The sequence below is a fragment of the Phragmites australis genome, chromosome 18 (assembly GCF_958298935.1).
Source record: "Phragmites australis chromosome 18, lpPhrAust1.1, whole genome shotgun sequence".
NCBI lineage: Eukaryota > Viridiplantae > Streptophyta > Magnoliopsida > Poales > Poaceae > Phragmites > Phragmites australis.
In genome coordinates, this window is record NC_084938.1 from 24,958,964 (window position 1) to 24,986,442 (window position 27,479).

Here is a 27,479-nt window from a genome sequence, read left to right on the forward strand (position 1 = left end):
AAACTGAAAAAGGTGAATACGAGCAACTAAACAAGCTTCTTTATAAGATTATACGTATCCACCAGACTATGATCTCCAAATACAGACAAACAATCACACCCTTAACGCACAGCTCCTGCGTGGGCACCATTGTTGCAGCTGAGGCACGCACGGCAACCATGGTCACCAGCACCATGTGTGGAGTACGGCAACATGGATGGGGTGATCCCTTAATTCCAACATAAACCTCACTGATTAATCAGGTATTTGTTTTTACAATGTCATTAGGCAAAGGCAATTACGCAAGGACCTCAATCCAAATAGCCCAAAATTTATCCATCTCCTTCCATCTCAAATACATGGGAATTCTCTAGTGAAGGGAACTGGTGGGCAGCAGCAAAAAGCAAGGAAGCTAGCTTCAGTTTCATTGGAACCAAAATTTGACATTGGTGATGTCCACATGTCGAATTTTCAGGAAACATCAAGAGCCAACTCATCCAGTGCCAGATAGAATCACAAATTAGCTCTTGCAAACAAGACTTGCATTTGAAATTACCACTTGTTTTCATTATAGAAATGAATCACATGTGCCAATACATGTTACAGTAACATAAGAAAGCACGCAAGCTAAATAAAGCAAACATAGCAGCTCATATAGTACCAATACGCAATACATGTGTCAATACCACATGAGCTTGATTGTTTCATTCCTCTACAGTCGACTCAATATGCATGAACAAATTGAGTCTGTTAGATTTTATTTTATTTTTGAGCCATCTAATTTTTTATCAACGACTCCATATCAGCAGCTACTAGTGAAAATGGTGGCATGATTCCATGACCTGCTCAATCGCCATGCAAATGTCTTGATGCGATGCTGCAGGAGCTTGTCTCTCCGGAGTCCAGGCTGCTTTGAGGATACTCAGGGTGTCAGCTGAAATTGCCCTTCTTCCATTGATTTGCAGCGGTTGGTGCTGCAAGTTCAGCAAATGTCTGTACGCATCCTTGGTGGAACAGCTTCCTGACGGAGATGGCTGCCAACATAGTCTGTCCAGTTCCTCAGAAGGAATGGTAGGGAACTGAAGTTATTTGAGCAGCAGCAGGATAAAAAAATGTTCTATTTTGTACGTGTGCCAGGTTTTTGTGTTCGGTATCCAGAGATCAGAAACAATGTTTGGGATGCAGGTTCCTTGTGGAGGAATAATGAGAAGCTCATGCATATTTTGCCAAATAGGACACCAGGGTTCAGTCCAAATGTTAGTGTTGCCCTTGGATACCTGAAGCATTTCTCAACTTGAGGAGGATGTCCTGCTCGGCCACACGGTGCTGCTGTGGATGTCCTCCAGATCCATCTGAATGATTTGCATCAGCGGTTCGATGTCGAACTCCGCATCACCCGTCCTGTCATCTTTACTGAAGGTGTCCTTGTCAAAAACCTCCTGTTTCAGAAACGAAACAACTATTTTTAATTTTGCATCTTTCAGGAATCAAACATGATCCATCAAATGTTTGTTTAGCGTATTATCAGATACTCGCTAGCTTGATAGGATTTGCTGGATTCTTGAAAGCTTAAGTCAGGTCTTCGTTACAAACTGTCCTTGTAGAAAATCTCCTGTTTCAGAAACGAGACAATTATTCTCAATTTTGCATCCTTCAGGATTCAAACCTGCTCCATCAAATATTTGTTTATTATATTATCAGATACTCACTAGCTTGATAGGATTTGCTGGATTCCTGAAACCTAAAGTCAGATCTTCATTACAAACTGGGTTAGATGCCTTCTTTATGACACTTGTCTTCATTAAAATTAGGGTTAATGTCTCCCCTACCAAAATTAGGGCTTTTGCTTCTCAAGAATTTCCTGTTTTTAATTGAAAAAGTTACACAACAGCAAAGCCCCAAAATATCACAAAACAGCAGGCTAAGTGTCAAGAGTAATAGGACTTTTGTTTTAGCTTCAGATTGTGAGAATCCAGTCCATTCCGTAGAATCAGTGGAAGCTCATTCCCACCAGATTGTAGATTGTAGAATTTCGTAGTAAAACTTAGCTTGCAGATTGTGAGAATCAGCTTTTATATTGTGATTGTTTGTTTTTGCTTTTTCTTTGGGGACTAGAATCTATAATCAGAATAAAAAACAAACAGAACTATAGTACGAAGGATGTAAAATTTCGAGTATCTTCTGGTAGATTCTGCTAGCAGCATCAGGGTTTTCCCGATACATTGTTTCATATGCACAATGACAACTCATTCTAATGGGCAAGGTGGGTCTAGTGTCTTCAATCTTTAAAGGAAGAAATACACAAACAGTTGCAACAGTCTGGAAGAACAAAGAGTTGGTGAGTAACTTTCAACTGTTAAAGAATAAAGAACCAATAGAATGGAGCGAATTGTATAAATTTGTGTTTCTATATTTTAGGTACTCAACTATGTGCTAAATTTCAAGGGATATATACTGATGAAAGAAAGAAGAATTGAACATGAATCTGATATGAGTTACCGAGAAGAAATTAAATATCAGTATAACAAGTTGCTAATACTTACTGATATGGTTATTATTGGAAAGTGCTGCTTCAAGTTCGATAGAGTTGCTAAAAAAGAATCATACCTTTGTCCACGATTGCAATATAGGTGCTCCAGGTAAATTGCTTAAAGCTATAACTCACATCCAGACCAATTATTTAAGAAGGGCAAATTGCTCACCTTCTTGGTAAAAATGCAAAGTGGACATTCCGGCATGAATCTCCGCAATTACTTGTTCGGATTCTAATAATTTCAACACATCTTTCATAAAAAAAACACCAAGGCAATTTATGCCACTCGAAAGACCAGTAGATCATATAATGCACATGCGTAGAGCCATGGACGTATTAACACGAAGCCAGCTTGAATGTACATGTATACACACTCTGTATATATATTTTTCTTATGACACACTACCCTCGATTAACACCAACAAAGGTACATAGTCAGGTAATGTACTAATGTTAGGGTCTGATGGTCGTAAAGCAAAATGTGAACGCTTTGAAATTAGACAAGAAAAAGAAATTCGTTATTCTCTCTGTGTCAGAACATGACAAAAATCTAGTTAGTGACCCTGTAGACAAAATAAGTAGGCATCCATTTTACCGCGACAATGTGGAAGCCATTGCACCAAGGTCAAGCTCCTTATGTCAACAAATTAAACTTGCTTTGTAGCTAGGTTGCTACAGTCATGCAAGGATGCTTTGGGCAATTGTGCTAAAGTGTTAGTTACGGGATGCATCATGCATGGTAATAAGCGATAAGATCCCATTTGGCCCCTGAAACATTAGTTCCCTTTTGGAAATTTGGAGGAACCTGCAATTCTACTCCCGACCAATCATCAAGACTAGATAAGATCCTGTACAGAAACAAAATACTCCCTTTCTCTGCTAGGATATATAGTCCATAGCATGATCTCGCGTTGGAGAAAGCAGATTAGCATTAATTATCAGGGATATCACATCTTCAGAGACCAATTTACATTCTATATAAAGCTCAGAGAAATATTGGGTGGTGCCATGGAAGCGCCAGGCATACATTATTAAAATATCTTTACTTGCCTCTCGTTCTTGGCAAGAGATTGAAGGAGATAAAAGCGATGGAAGAGCACGATAGCGTTGCCATTGTAATCTGCAGCCTGCAGCAAGAAAAAAAAAATGGCATCACACAGATGAGCCGTTGGCGTTGAACTTTGGCTCCCTGCCCGACGTGCTCCCTGTGTGGAAACGCGGAGGAAGATGGATTCCATGCTGTGGTGAGGTGCATTAAGGCCAAAGCCCTGCGGGAGGCGATGAGGGAGGTCTGGGATCTGCCCTCCGAACCGGAATTTGCTTATACTGGCACGGCTTGGCTACAGGTGCTTCTCAATTCAGTGAATGATGAAACCTGTGCTTGTATTCTTCTGTTTTTTTGGCGCGCCTGGCATTTGAGGAATGATGCTATCCACGTCAAGGGCGAAGCCACTGTCTCACAGTCGGTTAGTTTTCTGAAAAATTATTTTGAGACTCTGTTTCAAATTCGGCAATTTTCTGATGGCAAGGAAAGGCTAGTGTCAGGGCTTCTCGGCCCGTGCGGAGGCCGCCTGATTCATCCAAATGGCAGCCACCGCCGGTCGGTTGGGCGAAAGTCAATACTGACGCCAGCTTCGATGCACATTCCGGAGAGTCCTTCGGCGGATGCATTATCAGGAATTGTTATGGCGAAGTACTTCTGTCCGCGTGGTCAGGACTCTTGGCGAGCAGCAGTCCCATGGAAGCAGAAGCGCAGGCGTGCCTGGTTGGCTGTAGACTTGCGAATGAATGGGTGAACATGCCGGCCATCTTTGAATGGGACTGTTCGGCGCTGGTTGAGGAAATGTCGTCCACCGAATGGGATCGGTCGAGCTTTGGCTCTATACTGAAGGAGGCAAAGGATCTTGCTTTGAATTTGCCGGATCGTCGTTTTAACCATGTGAACAGGGATGGGAATAGAGTAGTTCATGAGTTAGCACAATTGGCAAAAAGGGGTGTAAAGACATTATTATTCAGTAATAAAATTCCTGTTCCCCGCAAAAAAAAATGGCATCTTTCATCAGAAAAACTCAACATCAACATCCCCACCAAACACACATTTGCCCGCAAACTCAGTAACATTGCAATACGTGCTGGCGTAAAGTCTAACCTCGCAGATTGAACTATACCATCCAGGTACGCGATTGGGGAAAGGAGGAGACGAAGAAGAAGGCGAGCACTTACAACTGAAGCCTGAGGCAGACGTCGCGGACGAAGGAGCAGTAGGTGGCCCAGATAAAGTTTGGCTTCTTGGGCCGCGACAGCGAGCCGCGCTCGATCCCCTCCCTGTTCAGGTACCACGACCGCGCCCACTCGCCCCGCCCGTCGCTGTCGCGCCGCCGCCGCCTATCCCTGTTCAGGCACGGACTCGCTGTGCTGCACAGCGCCCGGAGCTCGAGCCCGCCACCTCCATCTCTCTCGTCTACCTTCTTCTCATCTGGGTGTGTGGGTTCGCGATGGAGGTTGGCGGAGCACCGAGCCGCCATGGCCACGGCACAAGCGTGGCCACCGAGGATTGACTGTGGTCAACAAATTTTACATAAAACCTCCTGACTTGGATCGCGATTGTTAACCGCGATCTAATATTTTTCATTAAACCCCCTAAAATGGATAACGATGGTTAGTCGCGGTCCATTGTTTTACATAAACACCCCTAAAATGGATCGTAATTATTAATGGTGATCCAATATTTTGCATATAGCTCTCTAAAACGGATCGTGATTATTAATCGCGGTCCATTTTTTGCAGCATAGTCCCTCCGCGATATCCCACCATTGCTGGCTCTCCCTTCCGGTCCGGCAACGGCAACGGCGAGTCGCGGAGAATGGACTCCGGCTCTCTTCTCCCCCTTATCCGCCGGATCTCCCTCCTACTCCGCCTGCAAACGCTACTGTGTCTCTCCTTCCGCAGCTCTCCCCCTGTCCGATTTCGACGCCAATAGCAGGGGACGGAGCTCCGAGCCACAGGCCTGTCGATCGATGGGGATGGAGCTCGGAGGAGTACGGCGGGGGCGCGGGACGGCACCTTCGACGTACGCCGCCGCTGATGAGGGAGGAGAAGTCTGAGGCTGGGGACTCCTCGTCCACGGTCACGGCAGCCGCTGAGATGCTCTAGGATATGGTCTGCTCCACCCAGCCAGCCGGACATGGACGCGTCGCTTCGCTCCTTGGACAACAGCTAGCTAGCGTCGCTCTGGTCTGATCACGCGCCCGCCTGTGGGGGCGGCCAGCCAGCTTCTTCATCGTCGCCGCCGGCGTGGCCTGTCTTCTGATGCAAGCCTCCCATTGGCATGTCCATGGTTTCTCCCATTGACACGTCATGCTTCCTCTTTTTTTTTTTTTTTTTGGAAAACTGCAAACCCCAAAAGTCACTTGGATTTTATCTTTTCCCTAAAAGTTGTTTTTGTTAAAAAAAAACCCTAAAAATTTGATTTTGTTGAAAAAAACCCCTAAAAATTCAAAAAAATAAAAAAAATATTAAAAAAATTCTAAAAAAAAACTAGAGATAATTCTAAGACCTTCTGTGAAATTTGTTTTCAAAAATAATATCCTTTTCATCATATTTCATGGAGAGGAAGTTTGAAAAAAAAATTAAATTTTTGAGAGTGTTTTTGCAACAAAATCAAACCTTTAGGGGGTTTTTTTGCAACCAAATAACTTTTGAGGGGAAAAGTCAAAATCCAAGTGACTTTTAGGGGGGTTTTTTGCATTTATCCCTTTTTTTTGGAATCAATAGCATGCTTTGCTGGTGAGCATTCGATTCGACACATTGCTTGCTCTGTACTGGAATTGGATCACTTCGCCTCTTGGTTGTCAAACCACCGTCTACAGTCAACTCGTGACAGAAAACTTTTATTCTCTATCTAAAAAGATACTTATTCAATTCGGACTGCACTGTCCAAGATGCAGATTTGGAGTAGTAACGATCCAGGAATTAATCATCACAAAAAATCGATCTGTTGTTACAGTTACATAAGAGAGTGTGGTGAAACACTGAAATAAAACATCATATTAAGAAAGCTTAGAATTCAGGTACTGATACAAAAGAACAGCAAACGAGCAGGGACAGACCAGCTTTTACAGGGAGAGATCATATTGCAGCGTATTGGAACTCCCTAACAGCCAGCATTCTTATTAGCAAAAAGGTAAAAGATGAAATGTCAAGTCTTCGATGATGGCGTCCTGGTCTGCCGGCTTCAGAAAATCAGAACGGCTTTCCAATTCTTTCTGTGGAAAAGAAATCAGTTTGTACGGCCGCCTGGAGCTGCACAGATGGTTATGGGCCATCATCGAGTATTTCACCACACTGCTTGTGCAGCTCCAAGCAACCACCGTCAGTCGTATGCTCTGCAACCATCTTGTTCCGAGCATTCCACAATGTCCAGCAAAGAGCAGCACTCCCAAACCACAAAGCCTCCCTGAAATGCTTCCGTTGTCGATTGATCCGCCAGATCGAATCATTAACCAATCTTGGAGTTCGATCAAACTTAAAGATGCCCAGATGAATATAGCAGCAGGACATAAATAAAAACATGATAAGATCAACATTCTCACTTACTCTACAAATAATGCAATTACCATCCATCACCTACCTGGACCCTATCTCTTCTCAAGTTGATCCCCAGGGTGGATCTTACCATTGTACAATTTCCACATGAAGATCTTTATTTTCGAAGGCAGGCACTTCAACCCTCCACAGCTGCTGCATGTGAACTCTAGAAGACACCTCCAAATTAAAGAAGCCACCGATCAGATAAAAAAATAAATAAAGAAGCAACCATTTTTTCTCCAAGGCCCATGCAATTTCATCCTACTCCTGATTCAACTCAAAATCTGAGAGTGCATCCATCAATTCCTCCCACTCCAAAAAACCAACTAAAACCAATATTCCACAACTCCCCCATTGAAGCGACCACAAAACAAAATATCAGGAGCAGAACATACCTCAAAAAGAAGAGGAAAATGGAGTTTCAGAGGTGAATGTCCCACACAAATATCCTTCAAAATTCTGTACTCCTGCCATTGTTAACTTCGGGCACTGCTCCCCAATTAAATCAGTGTTTGAATTGTAGTAAACTTCGCCAAAATTACGAGCCACCTCAACGATTGGCTCGGTAGAAATCTCCTTCTGACATTTACTTCTTATACATTAGTTGACACCACAAGGACTCCCGTTCGTGATATAACTTCCAGATCCATCCCAAACCCATAGTTTTTTGGCCAACAAACAACTTCCCATATGGACTTTCTTTAAAGCTATCTATGATAGAGCATACATCCAGGACCAACATATGTAGGACCATGAGAGGCCCAGCGACCAGCGCTCAACAGATCACTACAGGCTACAGTTCACATCAAGGGACCACAACGTGCAAACCATAGCACCAAGCTGGCACACAAGTGACAACACTTAGAAGGGAAACACTAGCCTAATAGATACTACTAGTAGTACTACTAAGCAAGGCAAAAAAGCATTTTGAAAGCATACCTAGGAGATTGGCCATTGGATCCATAAAAAGAATGCAAGGATTCCCCCTCACATCAACGAAGAACTGTTATTCCCTAGAATGTCAATGGAACTTGCTGCTTGCCTGGGCATTTTTAATTCACCTCCTCATTGCAGGTGGCCTTGCTGCAATTTGGAGAAAGGGGAAGGCAGAGGAGGACAAGAGGATCAGTAAAGAAATGCACGGGAAGGTGGTGCATTGGACTGTTGTAGGCTTTCAAGGAACGAAGCACATGGAATCTAATGATACTTGCTCGGAAGAGAAAGACAGATGTAATTATCCTCTAGGAACCTGCAATTAGCACTAAGGATGCACAGCACAGTGCTTGAGGCTTCCAGCTCTACCCTCTATTTTGTCACCTCACACTCATAGAGAAGAGAACTTGTGGCCAAAAGAATTTGAAATGCAGCTGTACTCATTAACGTTATTGCTGTGAATGTATCAATGGTGATGAGATGTATGATATGGCTTGTGTATTGGTTAAGGAAAGCAAAGAGGTGGAAACGTACTCGCCCTCTCAAGGAGGCTCTGAGCAGCCGATTTAGATGGGTTTTATAACTTTGCTTAATTCCTCATATCAATCTAACTGGCATATATATAGCCGGCCCTAACAATTCAACCTAACCGAACAGAGATAGAATAGGACTCGTATCTTAACTAACATAATCTCTTCTTAACCGACATTCCTAACTTGCTAATTAAGAAAACTATCAACTTATCTCTAATCCATGGACGCCTAGCTGGACTTAGACTTGGGCTGCCTGTGCTTGCAGGTTTGCCCAATGAAAGCGTCCACAACATGTAACAGATAGAGAGGAAGTGGGAACACTTGAGCAGCACGCATAACAGTTATGTGGGCAATATACACAAAAGAACAACTATAGGGAGTGCAGATGAGCCTCTGAAATGGTCTCCACCAGATCGGAAATAAAAGCAATAGGCGGACGCCACAAGCAGGGAAAATAAAGGAACATCAATGGCAGCCAGCAAGGCCTGTAAATGCCTCACCAACCAACGTGCTCAGGACCTCCCCGCTAATCTCCTTGCAGATTTCATCCATCTCCAGGCGTAGCATTTCGGACCATCCTTTGCCATGAATCTCCCTACCTAAAACCCAATCTGCTACAAGGCCTGCATTGTCTCCCCCATCAGCAATATTCTTATCATCATCAAAGAGCCAACTTTTTACTAACCTCCACACTTCATCATTTACCAGCACATCACATGTAGCAACTCTCTGTGCATTAGCATGCCGTTCAGTGCAAGGGTATGCACCCCAAAGTTTATTTTGGCCAATGTCCAGCAGGGCAGCATTGACAGAATCAATCAGGAGTCTCTGGTTTGACCGCCTCTCTCTGCACTTGGCATCCTCCATCTTGCGTTCCAACAATTGGTTAAGCACAGTTGGGTCCATAGGGCGATCGAGTGAATGCCACCGAACAAAGATGGTGTGGGTCTTCTCATTACAGAAGCCAGCAGATGATAGAACCTTCTCAATGAACTCATACTGCTCTTGCTCATGGCTATCTCCTTTGGTAGAACACATTGGAGCCTCTTGAGAAGCATCATCCCAAGATAAGGTCCGTGCAATTGATCCGATCGGAAGAGACCTTGACAGAGGTTCTACAAGAAAGATAATTGCACTTATACTAATATGACCTAAGAAACAATTATTAAGCACATGTAACTGATACTACAGCCAAAATTTGTGTCCACAGAAAACAACTTGAGGTCATACGGACCGATAAATCATGGGGTTCAAAGTTAACACGCTTCAACCAAATTGGCTATCAGAGAACAGCTGTCATGATGATTTACCTTGTTTAGCAATAATAGCACTTTCAGATGAACTGGGGGATTTCTCATTAACATCCTCAAATTGTGCATCAAGAATTGATGTAGGGATGGGTTGATCAAAGTGGGAATTCCGAATCTCAAATGGCAAGGTTTTCTCGAGAGGAATTGGAGACTGCAAAAGCAATCATCCAAGTTAACAAATATTTATCACATTCCAATTTCAAGAAATACAAGCCTAAATGTAGGTAACCAAATCAATAAACAAAAGTACCTTCGAAGAGGAGGGTGCTTCAAGTTCATTGAACGGAACTACAGTTGGTCCACTCTCAAACTGATCCTCTAAATTTTCCAAAGCAGCATCATGTTGTAACCTAGTACAAACAGGTTGGGATACATTTGAGTTAATAAGTGCTGCATTACTGGCCAATGGAACACGGCCATTCGAGGTCCCCAAGGGAGATGAGGTATCCTTCTCTTTTTCTACTTTCTTACGTTTTGAGAAGTAACTTGAGATCTTGCCCTTCAAAGATGATTTCCCATTCTTAGGTTTGATCTCCTCCTTGGGCGCTGCACGTTCTTTATCTGAACGTCCACCATCTAAACGTAGGCTGTCAAAAGTTGATGAAGAGAACGGAACAGATCTTGACCTTGATATTTTCCTGAGGGAGCTTTCTCCCTCACCATCGTCAACATAACAATTAGACGGTACACCAAGTCTCGGTTCATTGCTGCACAACTGGTTGGTAGCATGAAGGGGCACTTGATCAGAAAGCTCTTCTTTAATCAAATCAGGCATGGCAAGCATTTCACCAAGTGTGCTTAAGCTCCTTCGCATTAGCACCATTTCTCGGCCGATCTCATTAGATGGTGCAGTTGCCCACCTGTCAGACGTATGTTTCTTAGCCTCCCTAGTTGCCAGTGACTCATGAGAACAAGAAGCTTGGATTATAGATGGCCTCAAACAAGGATTGCTAAACGGGTAGATGTAATCCCAAGAATGATGTGATGTTGGAGTTCCAATCTCCGAGTCACTCAAGCTAGTGCCCTCTTCTTCAGAATACTCATGATATGATCTATCTGTGCTGAACAAATTTGATTGCATGCAACCTTGCAAAGAATCATCATGATGACGAAACATGTCCTGAACTGACCAAGTTATCTCATCACTCACATGCCTTGATATAACAAGTGCTTCAGAATCATCTAGATCGACATGATAATTTTGCTCAAACTGCTCCATGGAAGTAATTGTTGAGCTAGGTTTCAAGACCACTATCCTGGTGTGCTTCGGAAGCTTTTCTTCTTTGGCATGACCAGCATCAGAGTTTTGAAGATTACTCCTATCCAATCTGTTTCCATCAACTGTATGGTTTTTCTGCCTTTTAATTACTTTGTTGCCCTTCATCTCCACTGATTTGGAGGGTTTTAACACAGTAATGTGCTTTCTCTGAGGTGATGTTGGTGCAGAATGAAGTTGTCCAGATTGCTTTGCAAATAGTGAATTAGGTTCTTCGAGAAATTTGAGAAACAAATCTTTATTTGAATTCAGAACTTCAAGAGCATCGTGGAATTCCTTCGACTGGAGGAGATTATCATGCGATGCTAGCCGCTTTGCTTCAACGAATTTTTGCCGAACAAGATCCATTCTTCTCTTGTCATGATCTTCATTTGGCCTCCCTCGTGGACATTCATTGCGCAAACGTTCACCCTTTGGTGGCTGGTATCCAACTTCATAGACAGCTTTATATTCCACATCTTCAACAGAACTTGTCTGCTTCTCAAATGACATTTGGTTGTTAACTCTCGCCAATGTGGCAGACAAATGTCCATCCGGGAAATTCCTCCTATTTGAAGGCACAACAGGCTTAGGAAGATACACATCATTATCAAGACCCATCAGCCTTGCTACAACGTTAGTGGTCTTCTGATTCATGTCCCCCTCCTTAGCCATCTCCTGTGCTATCAACATTTTCATGGGCGTACGGGCAATACCCCATCTATCTGACGAGCTCCTCCTCGTGCTGCCAGCCACCTGCAAGATATGGATCATGAGGTGATCAGCAGGTTGCAAACATTTCACAGCAGGAAATAGATAACCACATGGTCGATGAAATCACTAGCTGTATCTTACTTACTGTCTTCTGACCATATGACCAGCGTACTCCTTCCGTTGCCATGAGTTCCTCACTGGAGAACTGCCAGGAAAAGGGAACATCCAAGCAAGTTAGGGTTCGTTACCAACAGAGAAGGGGGGAAACGGGCGTAAGGCTTCGTATGACAGCTAGGGAAAACCATCCATAAGAGAAACAATCCAAGCGGGGAATGGGTTGATCCCCTCCAACCACCCGATTCCTTCTTCTCGATCCCTTCCGCTGTAGCTTTTGTTTGGCTGGCTAGAATTGAGGAACCTCACGATTACATCTCAAAATTACATTTGCAAGTATACATGGATTAACGAACTCTCAGCAAGATTGAAGGTGCCAACCACGAACAAAATCTGAAAAAAGAAGAGCTCTCTCCAAGCAGCAACGCACTGTAATCGGATGACTCAAATGGCACTCAACAAGGGGGAGGAGGAGGAGGAGGAGGCTGGCGAGGAAAAAAAAGGAGCAGCAACTACCAACCAAATCAGCGAGGGGCGCGAGTGGGCGAGCAGCAGCTGCAGCCCGCCGGCGTCGAGCAGCGTTGGAGTCGAGCCGCCGGATCGGGGAGGCAAGCGCTTCAGAGGGCGAGCAGGACCCGCCGGAGTCGAGCAGGGCACCACCCGATGGGGGAGGCCAGCGCACGCGAGAGTAGCGGGCGCGAGGCCGTCTTGTTCCCAGCTTTGATCGGGAATCTTTTTTTATTTGTGGGGTGGTTCTACCTGTCACTTGGTGATTTTGGCATTTTGCCCCCTCTAACACGCTAACTTGTCCGAGCAGCTCCTTCACCCTACTGGCCCATAACTCAATCTGGGCCGTGCCGATTTGATCCAACGGCAGCTGCTTATCTAACCCCCGGGTTTACTGTAGTCAACCAATTTTACGTATAGCCCCTCTGTTTATTAATCTCTATCTAATATTTTGCATGAAGCCCCTAAAAAGGCTAGAAGGCATCCCAACTATTAATTGCGATCGAACTATTTATAGAAAAACCCCTCCAACTTTTTGCAGGAAAACCCTTAATTTTTACAAAGTGGTCCCTCTTCTGTTTTGCGCTGCTACCTTTCAATCTTCCCGTCCGGCGACGGCGACTGGACTCCAGCTTCTACTCATGCTCTATCTTCCTCCCAATATCTAGGTGGAGTAACATTTGGATAGATGCTGTTTGTCTTCCTCCCAATGCTACATGTAAGTAGACCATAATCAGCTCCATCAGACAACCAATTGAACATTCAGATGCTCCTTCGACAGGCTACTTCAGCTTGCGGCTGCTATAGAACTACTCTTTATTCGTATGTCACGAGATCACTCTTGCACTTTTACCATGCTAATCGATCATCAGATCACATAAAGCTGCGTCAACAAGACAACAACAATAATAGCGCGGTGCTTGATTTCAAGGTTTTGTTAAGCACAGTGAGGTACGCAAACCAGCATCAATATCCATTTGCGAATTAAACAGAATTGCTAGTGAGAGGATGAACTTTACATATCATGCGGCACAAGCGGGATTATCACCTACGCACAGAATCGAGCAAATCATCATGTTTGCCTAGTCCCTACCGAACCAAGAGAACATAGGAAGTTTTAAGTAACTCAAGAGCTGCTGTATAGCCGTAGATTGCATGAAAATAGCCTCGGGATACAAGAAACTATTTCCAAAAATCTCCGCGGATGAGAGCAGCAGCAGAAGCAACGCAGGTGAATTATATGAAAGCACCTCGGCCTCCTCTTCTGGTAGTGGGTCTCTCATAGCTAGTATTGATCTTCTCGACCAACTCATTCATTGTGCTGCAAGTAAAAAAGTGTCAGCACTTTTGAAATCTCAAGCGCTAGGGTACAGAAGAATTAAGGCATACCTTGAACAGTTGGTGAACATTGCAAGATAAGTCATAAGGAGAGTGTCATTGTATTCCTGGAACGAAAGGAAAAATCATAATTACATAATACAAGCTTAAATATGCAACATGAAGGAAAATACAGATAATCAATCTTACTGGCAAGTATAGCTGGCCTTGCTATTTTAAATAATAGCACTTGTATGATGAAATCTCTTTCAGTATCAAAAGAACTACCTAAATATCAAAAAGAGAAAGTAGTTTGTCGAAAGATGAGTAATAAACTTAGCATACCATTAAGAAGTCATCTTGGAATTTCTGTGACTCCATAGCCGGTAGTCTTCTTACAAGGCTTGAAACTTGCCTAAGCAGTGAGTTATCCACTGGAATCTCACCTGCAGTCAAGGGAAAAGGCTTTGCAGTTGAAGTATTTATGCCAAAAGTTCAACAGAGAAACTTGACAAGTTTGGGCAATTAAATTTTGAAGCATTGGTTTAAAGATGAACAACAGCGTATTTTGGAGAGCAATTAAAACATTATGCCAGTGACGAAAGAGGAAGCACCATGGCACTTAAAATATATACAGACCCCTTTGCATGGCAACAAGATACTGATGGATAACACGGACCCTGCTATTGAGCATCTTGATGGCACTGTGTATTCCTGTAAGATGAGCAGCCACTGCACAAAAGCATCCATTAGTATTAATTTGACCAGACAGATACCATGGGTAGGAGAGCTCTATTACTCAAAAGGTTAAGTGATGTTTGAGAATCCTTACACTGAGTTGCTGCAGAGCCACCATCAGATGGTTTGAGATGGGCAACATGGTCTACAGATATCCTCTCCGCCTCTACAGTCTTTAATCAAACATACTTGCGTTAACAATAACCATTTATATCTAGACAAACACATGACAACATGAGAATTCTAACCTCAATTGTATAATTTGATCTGACAAAGATGAGCTGAGGACTCCCGTCGATAACGTGCAACTCTTGAAATTACACAAGATAAAGAAGGAATTAGCAGCACAAATAGACAGAAAAAGCAAACAAGAAAAGAACATTAGTACAATGAAAAAACTACAGGCTGGCTTAAGTATCTTGTGAGAAGAGAGAATTTGAGGGTTACCCATGTTATGATAGTACCTAATGTAGCTAAATAATGGCATCTGGGGAAGGAACTTAGCAAACAGATAAATGAACATTTGTAGAAAAGGGCAGTGTATCACAACGACAGGGTAAAAAGAGGATTTAACTTATATAAACATGAACTGACAAACTTCATCATTTCAAGATTAAATCTTCAGCTAACTTCATAAATATCCTTTGTTGCTCTAAACCATGAAGTAAATGAGCAATTCAATAACTAAGATGTCGGGGTGTTAGACTTGGTGGTTTACACAGCAGCTCAGATTCACATAGGTTACATGCATGCATAACCAATGTGCACCCAAAATCAAACCAATGCAGCACATAGAAAATCCTTGAAACGGTTCAGAGGAGAACCAAGGATCAAGAGAAGTCAGTTGCAATACATTCAATGATTCCAAGTTTAAGATCATATTCACTTACCACTCTCATAAATAGTCACAGGGAGATCCTTCTGGGAGAGGTTGATTGCAGGATTTAATAGAAGATAAACAGGACTTTCGTTAACATCCATCAACTGGATAAAAATAAGAAAAAAAGGTTATGCAGGAGGCAAATTATTATGTATAGCGCAGATCAAACAAACAACCATTTTGACTAAGTACTTCCTCAACTATTCTCAAGCTCAAGCTCAAGCCAATTGGAACTTATCATGTGCGCTGCGGGCACTGATGTTGTAAACGCTAAACATGACAACCGTTTTTTGGTCCATTTGTAATTAATGAGACTGGAGCTGAGGCTCTTAAACTCTAAAAACTAATCAAGCCAAAAACAAATTTCCACCATTTTATCAAGCCATACAGACCAGGGTAAAGCTCTACATAGAGTTTGAGAACAGTGTACATAATTTCAACATAAGTAAAATCTATTATTGCTGGCCTGACATCAGCCATACATCATTTTACATACAAGTGTGAAACCAAATATTAATCAAATTATCAACGAACTCAAGCTACTGACTATCTTTCGATTTCCTGTTACTTCTGCCACATTTTCAGATGCCATTCTTGCAGCAGTGAACATTGTATCCTCAATGTGAAACTTCAAATGCAACCTTATTAGAAGCAAAACAGGTTTAACGCATTATGTTATTGGCAAGAACGGCTACCTACTATCTGCTCCAGCACTGATTACAATACTACAATGAAAGAATCCCCAACCTTCCACAAGCATTAATAGAACTTCTTCTCTTATTTTGCAAGCTATGTATCACTAATACGGCGATACGGTGATTTTCAAAGGACTATGGTAACATAGAAGAAGTATCAGTGTATCAAATGGATACGGGTACGGCTGTTTTAGTTAAGTATCGGTGATACATAATTTGCAAGTATACACGTGACCTACAACGGCATGAAGTGAAAACAGCATATACCACGTCCAATCATTAAAAAACATAATTGTTGTTTGTGCAGCGTCTCACCTACCATTACCAGTGCTAAGTATACTAACAGTGAATTACAATCGAGACCCACATTTTCTTCAGAACATGAGCAAACACTAAAGTCCAGGCAGGCAAGCACAATGTCAGTCTCATAGATTAAGCACTTGAACAAATGGCTCCAAGGGGCTGTTTGGATTCGGCCCCAGCGCGCCCCGCTAAACCATCGGTGCGCCAAATCCTGGGCGAAGGATCTGGCTGCCACGGATTTGGCCGCGCGTGGGTGCAAATTCACACTGACGCGGGTGTGACTGCTGCAGGGAGCCATGGGCGCCGAACCAAGCAGCGGCCCTCGCAAGCATTGACGCACCAATTTTGGCAGGGCGGCGTGTCGGCTATGAACCAAACTAGCCCCCAAATACTCACGTCTTTGTGGATTTGCATGTCAGTGTCCTGCACATCGCTCCCAGTGGAGTACCAACCCAGCACGTAGAAGTCGGGGAACACCTTCTTATCTGCACAACCGCAACAAGCACTCATCAAACCACCCACAAAACCCTAGCATTCTAAGCGTCATCAAACCCTGAAAATCCCTAGATTCGAGTATCAGCTTACAAAGCTCCTGCTTCTTCTCGAGGAAGGCGCGGTCGAGGATTCCGGAGACGGGGTCGAGCACGAGCTCGAAGCTGTTGAAGATCTCCACCGTCCGCCCGCGCTGCACCCCGATCACGCACCCGAACACCCTCGGCGGCTGTCCCGCCGCCGCACCGGACGAGGAGGAGCTGTCCCCGGAGCAGGCGGCCTGGGCCTTGACGCGGGTGTGGTGGTCAGAGACGTTCACGATGACGAGGGGGTGAAGCTTAAAGGTGAGGCCACTGCTTGAGGAGGCGGCGGACGCTGCGGACGCGGGCGCGTGGGATGTGGCCTCGGTCGCCGCAGGGTCGGAGGGCGCCGACATCGTCGGAGCGGGGAGAGGAGGCGTGACCTAGCTAGCGCCGGCAGCGATTGCGACGGCGACGGGGAGGAGGTGGTGTTGGGGGGTTTTTGGGTTGTGGTGGCTTTTGGCGTGCTTAGGTGAGAGGCCTAGACGGTTAGCGTTCCGTGTTGGGCTCGACAGGCTACTTGGGCTTTGTGGTCTGGGCTGGGCTGGGCTGACGATTTTTAAAGTAAAATACTAGTCGGTTCACGTGTGATATCTTTTCGCTACTTTTTTCTATTTAATAATTTTTTAAAAAAATAAATAATTTATTTATTTTTATCATCTACCTTTATTCTTTAACCTCTCCGTCCGTTAGTTACCAATTACGAATATAACTTATTTTACTAATAAAAATATAAAAAAATATAAAAAAATAGCAGCATAATTTAACGAGATAACATTAAGCATAAATAAAAAAAATTATACCATCTAAAATTAAACCACGCTTTAATTTATTTAGCGACCCTCATATAACATACGTACATCTTTATACTAAATATTATCGTATTTAATATTTATATTTAAATTGTAACACACAGATATTTAGTGGCAATGAACCGGTACGGTATATCGAACAGCCGTCTGATGGAACCCACGACGCCTCCTGGACCGTCCGATGGGCTTTCGAGAGCATCTACTCTTGACGCGCGGCCGCTGAAGCTGCGATTCCGCCGGCTCCGCTCCTCCGTCGACGCGCCGGCGGCTGGTTTTCACCACCGTCATGCCACCCTCCCCTCCCCTGACGTCTCTGCGGTGACTCCACCTCGCCACCGACCCCCAAGACTCCACTCCGCCTCCCTGCCTGCAAGGAGGCTTTGGGCAATGGAAGCACGTAGCTCGCGGCGTGCAACGAGGTTTCAGCGATGGCAGGCCAGCGAGGGGTAGGGGGGCGGGGGTATGCGACTGAGACTGAGCTCATGTGGGCCGGGACGGGACGGCTAGCGACGCGGTCCGTTCCCAGCGCCGCCGTCCTGAAACCTGCACAGGTGAGGTTTCATCTCACTCCTGAGAACCTGTACTGAAATATGTATGTTTGCTTTCATATTTCACCTGCAACTCGATGGAAAAAGAATGCAATTAGGAACGGTATTCCTAGAGTTATTTAGCAATCTGTTAGTAAAGAGAGGTTCCTCTTTGCGATTAGGAGTTTAAAAGTAGGCGAAGCAAATTAAGCAGACGCCGCCTGCCACAAGAACTAGAGACTTGCTGGAGCCTACATGTTCCATGACCTTCTGGCTAGTGCTGGATGGGTGGCCATAGGCTGCAAATAACCCATGCCAGTTGATTTGTGTTCCTTCCGCAGGAAATACAAACTTTCTAGAGTTTTTTTAACCAAGAACTTTCTAGAGGTTTTCAATAATCCGAAATCGAGTATCAAGCAGGTAGCATCCAGTGTTACCTCGACATGGACACGGGTGTCCGAATCTAACTCGGATTTAGATGTCTGATTCGGCAAAGAAACTTTGGACACACGAAATACAACTCGGAATCCGATACGGGTGTCGGAATCCGACTCGGATTCAGGGTGTCCGATTTGATAAAAAAAATTATGCATAGGTGTCCAGGTAACATGGGTAGCATCGCCACCTCAAGAGCAACACACATAATAGCCTAAACGTGATGAAACAAGATATATTTGCATATATTTTGGAGTAAAGAAACCAAGATACTTCCTTAAAAGCTTATTCTCATTGATTATTCCAACACAACATATAACTCAAACATGATGAAACAAGCACACCACGGGAATGTGGAGTTCATAGTGCTTCTAAATTACTCAAACCGAGTATCAATCTTTCAGTGTTACCCCTTTGTACACCACATATGTCTACATACATATGTTAACTGACATGCTATAACTGTAGAGTTGGGAAGCTGTTGTTGTGCCACTATCTGCCCCATCTTACACACCACTCTCACCATGATCGCTACAGAGAAGCCAACACCAAACCCAACCCAATGAACAAATGCAACATGATGTCATCAAACCAGTCACCCTTAGATTTGGACGCCAGTGGAGTTGATGGTGCTGGAGCCTTTGAAGATGAACCTGTCAGGGTGCATTGTACAGGAAGTGGGCAACCATAAAGTAGTTCATTCCCTTGGAAAGAGCTACTAGGAAATGTGGAGAATTGTGGCCTGAAGGTATTCTGCCGCTAAGGGTGTTGTATGACAGGTTTAGCCACTCGAGGGATGTCAAAGACATTGCCAACTCCGTCGAGATCACCCCTGACAGTCTATTCCATGAGAGGTCGAGTGACTCAAGGTGAACCAGACTGCCAAGCTCGTGTGGGATCTCCCCTGTGAAAGCATTGCCTGACATGTTGAGCACATGCAGTGCACTCAGCTTTCCGATCATCGTGGAGATGGGGCCATGGAATTTGTTGTGGGACAGGTCAATCAACACAAAGTCGATCTGGATTTCAGACACATCAATGTACAGCTCTTTCATTTCAATGTTAACCACCAGCAGGTATGGACGGAACCACTCTTCACCCAATGGACTCGTAGCATAAACTTCACCACCAATTCCTGCTGGATCAGTCATGAGCTTTCAATTCTGAAACAAATTCGTAGGCAAAGCACCATTGAACCTGTTGTTTGCAATAACGATGATTTGCAGATTCCGGAAATACTCCAAGGTTGAGTTCTCTTCAAGACTTGACAATGAACCATAGAATTGGTTTGATCTCAAGACTAGGACGTGAAGTTGATGTACCTCTCCTACCCAAGATGGAAAAGAATCCGCAATAAAGTTTTCACCAACATCCAGGAATATTAGTTCTTGGCAGCTGGACAGCGACCTTGGCAGATGCCCAGTGATCTGATTTCTGTTTAAATCAATCAAATGTAAAGAACACCCCTCCTCAATATTATCAGGCCATGTTCCGGTAAGGAAATTCCCCCTCAATCTTAGGACATTCAAGCTTTTGCAATTCAGAAGATAAGACGGAACTAGACCGCTGAAATTGTTATTAGACAAATCGATGATCCTAAGACTATCACCAGGGCAGCACCCTGAGAAAGGCGTCGGACCACTTATCTCATTGTTAGCCAGATTGATAGAATAGGCTGCTCTAAACTGCTGATTGAAATTGCTGGAAGGGATAGAGGTGAAGCTATTGTGTGAGTAATTCCTGGTTGAGGCCAACGGCTAAGAGAGGTACTGCCCCACGAAGCATGTTGTAACTTAGAGGTATTCATAGCTGTGGTATTGGCTGGGGGCTGTGCAACTACTGTAAATCTGTTGTGGGACAGGTTCAAAATGCGGACTACCTTGCTCCATATCCAGATAGGTATCTCCCCACTAATTTGATTCCATGAGAGGTCTAGTCCACTTAGTCTACGTCCGGGTGACTGGTCAGTTTTTAAAGGGTAGGTACCTAACCAAGAACTGGTGTTACTGCTACTGTTTTCGGCATTTGATGCATTCCATGCAACAGAGAGTAAATTATTATTTGATGCTGACAACCATGAGAGGTTCCTTAGCCTGAAATAGGAGAACAGCTCCAATGTATCTGTGAAGTAGTTGTGGTCAGGCTTTCGAGAGCTGCAAGCCGAGCGTCCAGTGTGTCGGTGAAGAGGAGGTTGATGGAACTCCCTCCATCGACTAGTATATGACCCAGTCGGATGTTCTGTACCGTGGCTTTAACCACGATGGGATAGTGACCATGGCATCTGACACACGTGGGGTGGTCTACCTAGCTGAAGGTGAGGGGTACCTCCGATCACTTCAGACACGGACTCGGGCCCGACGTGGTCTCCCACACTTCACGTACCACCAACTTGTATTCATTATTCGAGGAATACGTTGTGACACCCTCAAAGATATGGTGGAGCATGTGATTGGCCTGCTGGAAGCCTAGCGCCGATTGGTTGGGGTCGGCCCCATCCTCACCATTGTTGTCGCGCTTGGGTTTACGCTCTGCAAGCTCCTTGTCGATGATGCCCCACATGATCTTGCATTCGGTCAGGTCGTGGGCCTATGTGCGGTGGATTGGGCAGTAGCCTTGGCCCTTTTTTTCGTCCTTTTTCTCGAAGCGCCGACGTGGTTGGCCGGTCTGCTCGAACACCATGACATCGAGCGGTCCTACCTTGCGTTTGTTATTTTCTCCTTCCAGCCGACCCCTTTGAAAGAGGCGGGCTAGTCGGAGGTCAGCTGTGGCTTTGGGCTGCTATGGCGCTCTCAGGCCTTAGTGGCCTGTGCGCACTTGTCTGCGAACTCAAAGAGCTCAGTGGTACTCCGGACTTCCTTGGTGGCCAACTTTTCAATCATCTTCTGGTCTCTGACCCCCTCCAGAATGTTATGACAACGGACTCACCCATGATCCTTGAATGGTATTCCAACGTTCGGTGAAACGTCGGATGTAGTCTTGCAACGACTCACCCGATCGCTGCCTGATCGTCCTCGACCCCTAGTCAGGCGTAGATCCCTTGAAAGTTGGCAATAAAATGGTCGCACAAGTCTTCCTAGGAGTGAACCGACACGTGAGGGAGGTTCATAAGCCAGGACCGTGTTGAACCGACTAAGCCGATCGGGAAATAGTTGGCTATGACTTTCGTGTGGCCTCCTGCGACCTGCACTATGGTGGTGTAAATCTGCAGAAACTCCTCGGGATTGGTCGAGCCATCGTATTTTTTGACTAGGACTGGCCGGGACTTGTCCGACCAACGCACCTCTTGTAGCTAGGCAGACAAGGCGTTGCACCCTGTCTCGTAACAAGGAGTCGCTCGCTGATGGGCGGCGACGTGTGCTCGACGAGAGAGACGATGATCTTGCTGCCCTGGCGATTGGGTGGAGGAGTCCGACAACTCACTGCGATCAGGAGGTGAGTTGTACGGCTACATGCTCTTTTCCTACTCTTGCTGAGCATGTTTTTAATGCTCTCGGTTGGCCTTCTAGCTCCGGATCACGCTGCAGAGGTCGTGTTGGCAAAGAGATTCGTATGGGTTAGTGGGTCGGCTATCCTGACACAGTGGGGGTCTCCGAATACTTCCTGTCATAGAGGGAGCATGTGATCTTTCCTGTCGCGTGGCCTTCTGTAATTATTGGCGATCGCGAGCTTCACTAGTCCTCACGACGGATGTGGTGTTTGCCGCCACGGTTTGGCATTAGACGGACCCTACCAAGAGAGCTAGGCCACGTAGCTATGGTGCTACTGGCGAACCCTCTAGCACGGCCACCGACAAGTGGCTAAGAAGCATTCGCACGATCTATAGATTTTGCGCATACGTCATGGCCTCGTAGTCGAGCTATTGAGCATGGAGCGGTGACATATCACGAAAAGGGGAGTCCCCACACTCGCGTGGTGTGATGGTTTAGACGACGACGCCACCAAGGACCGCACCGTATGCGGGGGTTGTATCAGAGCGCCTCCCTATTTAGTGTCATATCGGTTTCCCTCTGGACGCAAGGCCTAGGGCTCACCAACGGTGCTTGGGACACAAGGGCCTTCGCTGCCCCCTGCTGCATGGTTTGTCATGCAAACTCCATGTCGAGCCTTGGAGCATTCGGACTCCAAATTTTGGGTGCCCCAAACTTGGAGCACACCAGGCTCATCTGGGCCTATCTCATGACGAATACCTCACGACGATCGGGTCCTCGAAACGAGACTCAGTGGTTGCCGTGGATCCGACCATGGGTAGCTCAATCGAGTTATCAACACTTACTAAAACGTGAAAATATGCCCCCTATCTAGCGCACCAACTGTCGAGGGTTAATCCCTGACAACGTATCTAGGGTATACCGAACGATGGGTGCGTGATCAATATTTCTGGTGGCTCTTGGTGAGTGTGTGTCAAAGGAACTCAAGAACAACAAGGTTTATCAAAATTCAGACCTCTCTTAGGATAATAGCCTTATGTCCTATGTATTTTCTTATGGGTTGGATGAATTTATCCAGAGCGTCCTCCTTTACAAACCCGGTCCTCCCCTTTATATTGCAGGAGGCGAGGTGTACCATGTATATATAAGCATATTGTGCCAAATACGGCGACTGCCCTATATTTGATGAAAACAGCTACTCCTAGATTATCATTACATGGGGTGGGCACACTTGGCCTACCATGATATTCCTGCACGCCATGTACCATCCGCAAAACATCATCACACTCGTTGTAAGCCCATCGTGCTCGCCTGTCTGGCAGTCACGCTCGCTTGCGATACCATCCCGTAACATTAAATATTATAGGTTGGGTCACATCGTCTCTGCGTCGCCCCATGACTTTGCTCATCGAGAGAGTGTGTAGGGAAGGAAAATGCATGAGTGTATATCATTAAATGCGATTAGACTGTTTAGGTGAGTACTTGCCCTGCAATCAACAATGGCTGATCGCGGGTATCCATCGACGACCAGGGGACTGGTCACGTGAGAGTTGTCTGGTCGTGCGGGGCCATGATTTTGAAAATATCAATTGGTAACTGGTATTTGTTAGTGTAGGCCTTCTGATAGAAGACCCTTTATTCTTTACATCGCTACCGTGTTCAATTTTTTTTATCGAATCGAATAGTCAAATCCGATTCTGATTCTGACACCATGTCCGTATGGAGGCAAACCCACGTTGACTGACCATACAAAGTGCCCGGCGCCAAACCCACGTTGGCTGACCATGCTTCAAACGTTTCGAGGTTTTCACGTGTGAAAAATTGGAGACGTGGAGCGTGTCAGGCCCGTTCCATGGACTCGCCTGGGTATTCACCGTCACGCGCGTAGAGTCATCAGCGACGAGGTCACACGCGACTGTGATTGGTCGTCTCAGACTCTCATGGCTGCCGATGAGACAAAGGGTCATTGGTGCTGGGATTTCTTTCTCCTCTTTTTCTCATTTTTGAGAGGGTGTGTGTTTTGGGATTCCCTTTCCTTTTTTCTTTTCTTTTTTTTAGGGGAAGATGGACTTTATTCATTCGGCATTGGTCACACTGACATCAATGAAACCAGGAGGGGTTAGCAACCATACATGTAAGTTATGAGCATCAACCTTAGTGTCCCTACTTTCACGACGAAAGGAGCAAGTCTAAGTTATGAGCATAAACCTTATTGTCCCTACTTTCATGACAAAATGAGCAAATCTGAAGACTCCACGCCATGAATAGAATCTCCCGGAGGGTAGCAACATAGGTACCAAACGGCAAAAATGAAGATTGGCTGCAAATCAGGGCAGCAGATTTCTGATGGATGAGCTTCTGAGAACTTGAGAAGGGTTGGAACTTGATGTCCCGTAAAAAAAAACTCCATTATTTTGCTGGGCCATATCCCGTGGGCTTCTAACGGACCAGCTTCTGAGAAGGGCTTCGATATGCTGGGCTGGGCCCAAGTTTGGGAGAGATCGTAGACTAGACTGGGCTAGACTATCTCGGTACGGCCAGAACAGACCTCCCCTAAGGACCGAAGTGTTAGCTCGTTGGCAACAAACTGACGGAGAACAATAGGTTTAGACAAGCAGAAGCAGGTGTTGAATTCGAAGGAGAGTTCGCAAGAGTTGGCGCTAGCTGGCTGCTGAGTTGTGTGCGTGGGGCCCTGAGGGCAGTGTGAGTGAGCCAGAGTATATAACCGGTCTTGTAATCCATCAAACAAATAAGAAATAAAAAAGTAAAAGTTACCTACCTCTCTTTCCCCTTTTCACATGTTCTTCTTCCTCTGTCTGTTGAGAGATGGTGCTCATGCCCTGGTGATCCATACCGACGGCCACGGGTGTGACAGGTGGTATTAGAGACATCGAAACTTGGCCAGCGTTTCAGGGGGTGGTGCCTCGATCCATTCATTCGACCTTGAGCTGTAAAATTTCGAAGAGGGTCAGTTGAGATAGGAGATTATTTGCCGCATTTGGCACTTCTCCGACATCATGTACATCCCGATTGGGTTGGCTCAGTTTGAGGCACGGGCACCATGGCTCCTCCGAAGCCCTCCGTGTAAACTACATTCGTCTTGGACGCGATGGCGGCGGTGGAGAAGAAGGACGACAGTAGATGGGAGTGGATCATGGAGACCATCGACCTGATCTGCGCAGGGATCATCATTTTGCTCACAACGACACAATAACATATGATGGCATAGCTCGATCTCAATACAAAGGCAGTCGGGCAGATCACACGCGAGCAACAGTTGATGGCGAAGCAACTAGAGACTACAAATCAGGTGGTGGCTGGGTTGACGCTAGAGCAAAGGTGGTAGGCAAGGCGGATTAGTTCAGTCCACCAAGACCATGGGCGCCTTCTGGCGTCCACCACACATCTCGACCGCTGCAACCACCAGAACGACTGGGTTTTTAGACACTTTTTGGTGAGCCATCTCACACTCTTCATGATTATGCTGGTTGTCGATCTAGTGATGCCTGTAGTTTCCCGCGCCATACCTTGCCCAAATTGTCTTTCCCGACATTCACTGGGGAGAATCCACAGATTTGGAGGGATAAATGCCTTGATTACTTTAGGATATTCAATGTTAGTGAAGGGATGTGGACGATAATTGCTTCATTGCATATGGAAGGGAATGCGGCTCGTTGGCTTTAGGTGTACAAATTGGCCCATGGTCTACGAAGTTGGGATCAATTTATCAAGGTGGTTGAGGATAATTTTGGTGCTGATGACTATCATCGAGCAATTGAACAACTATTGGATCTCAGATAGAAGGGATTAGTGGATGATTATGCAAGATAATTTGAGGATGTTCGATACCAGATCTCCATGCACCATGTCAGTTATGATGAAATGATTTGTGTATCTCATTTTGTGAAAGGACTGAAACCTGAGATACTAGCAACAGTGCAGTCACAAGTCCCCTCAACAGTTGATTGAGCTATTCTGTTGGCTCAAGTTCAGGAACAAGTGATGGAGAAAGGGAAGTTGAAATTGCAGAAGAACAGTAACTCCACCAAAACATCTTCCAGTTCCTATTAGTCTGACAGTAAGCCACAAGGTACTTTGGGACCTGACGATGAATAATTGATAGTTACCATATTTAGGTGCCCTAGGATTTTCTATAATTTTTTGGAGCATTTCATTATCTCTGTGAAGGAGATCCCTAGAAGAAAGAAAAATACTCGCAGGTACTCAATGCATCCTGTGACCAGAAAGGTCTATCTTTAATAATAGAAAGAAAAAGTCCAGAGGACATACGACGCCCAATATATATACGTGAAGATGATATGCCCTAGAGACAATCATATAGATGATTATATCACACGTTTATGTTCATATACTTCTGAATAACGTGTTATCTAAGAATGACTATCGTTTACTTTGATTGATAAGTATGTGATTTGTTCGTGAAACTTTTTATTTATATCATGATGTTATTCTTAGTCGATCCCTGGTCGCATATCATTGTGATGATACATAAGACCAGCACATGTTTTGATTGTTGATCATGTTTCATGGATCATAGGTATAGAGATACCAGATCAATAATATGGACATTTATACATAATATTGGATATACCCACTTTGAGATACTGCTGGGATTGTTATTATGATGTGCCATCAGTTGTTATCTCAAATGGTGTACCTGCATGATCCTTAGACCTGAGATTATCATTGATTCTTAGAATGTATAGTGACATACTTTGGGGCTGCCAAATGCTATTCCGTAACTGGATAGTTATAAAGGTAGTTTTTTGGTTTGTCATAAAATATGTCATGAGGTGTGAGCGATCAAGATAAAATTTACCCCTCCTTAATAACATAAGATATATTTTTGGGCCCCTCGAGGTAGTTGGATTGAGAAAGTACATGGACATGCTAATATGATTAAAAAGTTAATCATGATGAATCCACTACTTAATCGAGTGAATGGTCGAGCTATCACAAGGGTGGCACGTATCTCACCTTGAGCTTGATTGATATCATGAGGCGAAGGGATCGGTGCATGTATATATCAAGGCTCAAAAGATATGATCTTTTGTGTATACTCGATAGTCAATATATCCTACTAGGGACGGCTATTGATTTCGGTTTGGAAAGGGTTTTCGAGTCGTAGCCGTTTGTACATGAATCTAACGGGTCACACACTTAATGGATTAGAACAAAACATACGAATTGGATTCGTATATGAGTTTGATTGGATTGTGATCCATGAGGTGTTAAAGTCTTAAATAGCTTTCAATATAGGAGCTCATTAGCGAGCTCTATATAAGG

At 44.7% G+C, this 27,479-nt stretch overlaps 2 protein-coding genes and 1 long non-coding RNA gene across 16 annotated transcripts; all 3 read right to left on the reverse strand.

Moving 5' to 3' along the window:
- Nucleotides 1-275: 275 nt before the first annotated feature.
- On the reverse strand, nucleotides 276-5,520 carry LOC133899030 (uncharacterized). 7 transcript variants are annotated; one of them, XR_009906309.1, is made up of 5 exons: nucleotides 4,736-5,520; nucleotides 1,689-3,639; nucleotides 1,512-1,591; nucleotides 1,257-1,418; nucleotides 278-1,026 (listed from the first exon to the last, which is right to left on the reverse strand). It is a non-coding gene; the product is annotated as an uncharacterized LOC133899030 (long non-coding RNA). The 7 variants fall into 7 exon arrangements; XR_009906306.1 differs by having other exon boundaries at nucleotides 1,257-1,591; XR_009906307.1 differs by having other exon boundaries at nucleotides 1,512-3,639.
- Nucleotides 5,521-6,536: 1,016 nt separating this feature from the next.
- LOC133899031 (uncharacterized) lies at nucleotides 6,537-12,678 on the reverse strand. Of its 8 annotated transcripts, XR_009906311.1 has the most exons (7): nucleotides 12,147-12,461; nucleotides 11,990-12,049; nucleotides 10,126-11,886; nucleotides 9,876-10,026; nucleotides 9,066-9,680; nucleotides 8,039-8,182; nucleotides 6,537-7,939 (listed from the first exon to the last, which is right to left on the reverse strand). XR_009906311.1 is itself a non-coding variant. In XM_062339924.1 (6 exons), exons 1-6 carry the CDS (start codon nucleotides 12,147-12,149, stop codon nucleotides 8,157-8,159), a joined length of 2,616 nt encoding a protein of 871 aa, XP_062195908.1. In that variant the 5' UTR covers nucleotides 12,150-12,461; the 3' UTR covers nucleotides 6,537-8,156. The 8 variants fall into 8 exon arrangements, 7 of the variants coding, with proteins under 7 accessions (XP_062195908.1, XP_062195907.1, XP_062195906.1 ...); XM_062339924.1 differs by having other exon boundaries at nucleotides 6,537-8,182; XM_062339923.1 differs by lacking the exons at nucleotides 6,537-7,939; nucleotides 8,039-8,182 and adding an exon at nucleotides 12,479-12,672 and having other exon boundaries at nucleotides 8,882-9,680; nucleotides 12,147-12,247.
- A 681-nt stretch (nucleotides 12,679-13,359) lies between these two features.
- On the reverse strand, nucleotides 13,360-17,449 carry LOC133899032 (COP9 signalosome complex subunit 6). The gene is made up of 9 exons (XM_062339929.1): nucleotides 16,984-17,449; nucleotides 16,795-16,883; nucleotides 15,411-15,504; nucleotides 14,769-14,830; nucleotides 14,615-14,693; nucleotides 14,422-14,514; nucleotides 14,128-14,228; nucleotides 13,855-13,910; nucleotides 13,360-13,786 (listed from the first exon to the last, which is right to left on the reverse strand). The coding sequence occupies exons 1-9, from the start codon at nucleotides 17,324-17,326 to the stop codon at nucleotides 13,702-13,704; spliced, it is 1,002 nt and encodes a 333-aa protein (XP_062195913.1). The 5' UTR covers nucleotides 17,327-17,449; the 3' UTR covers nucleotides 13,360-13,701.
- Nucleotides 17,450-27,479: the final 10,030 nt, after the last annotated feature.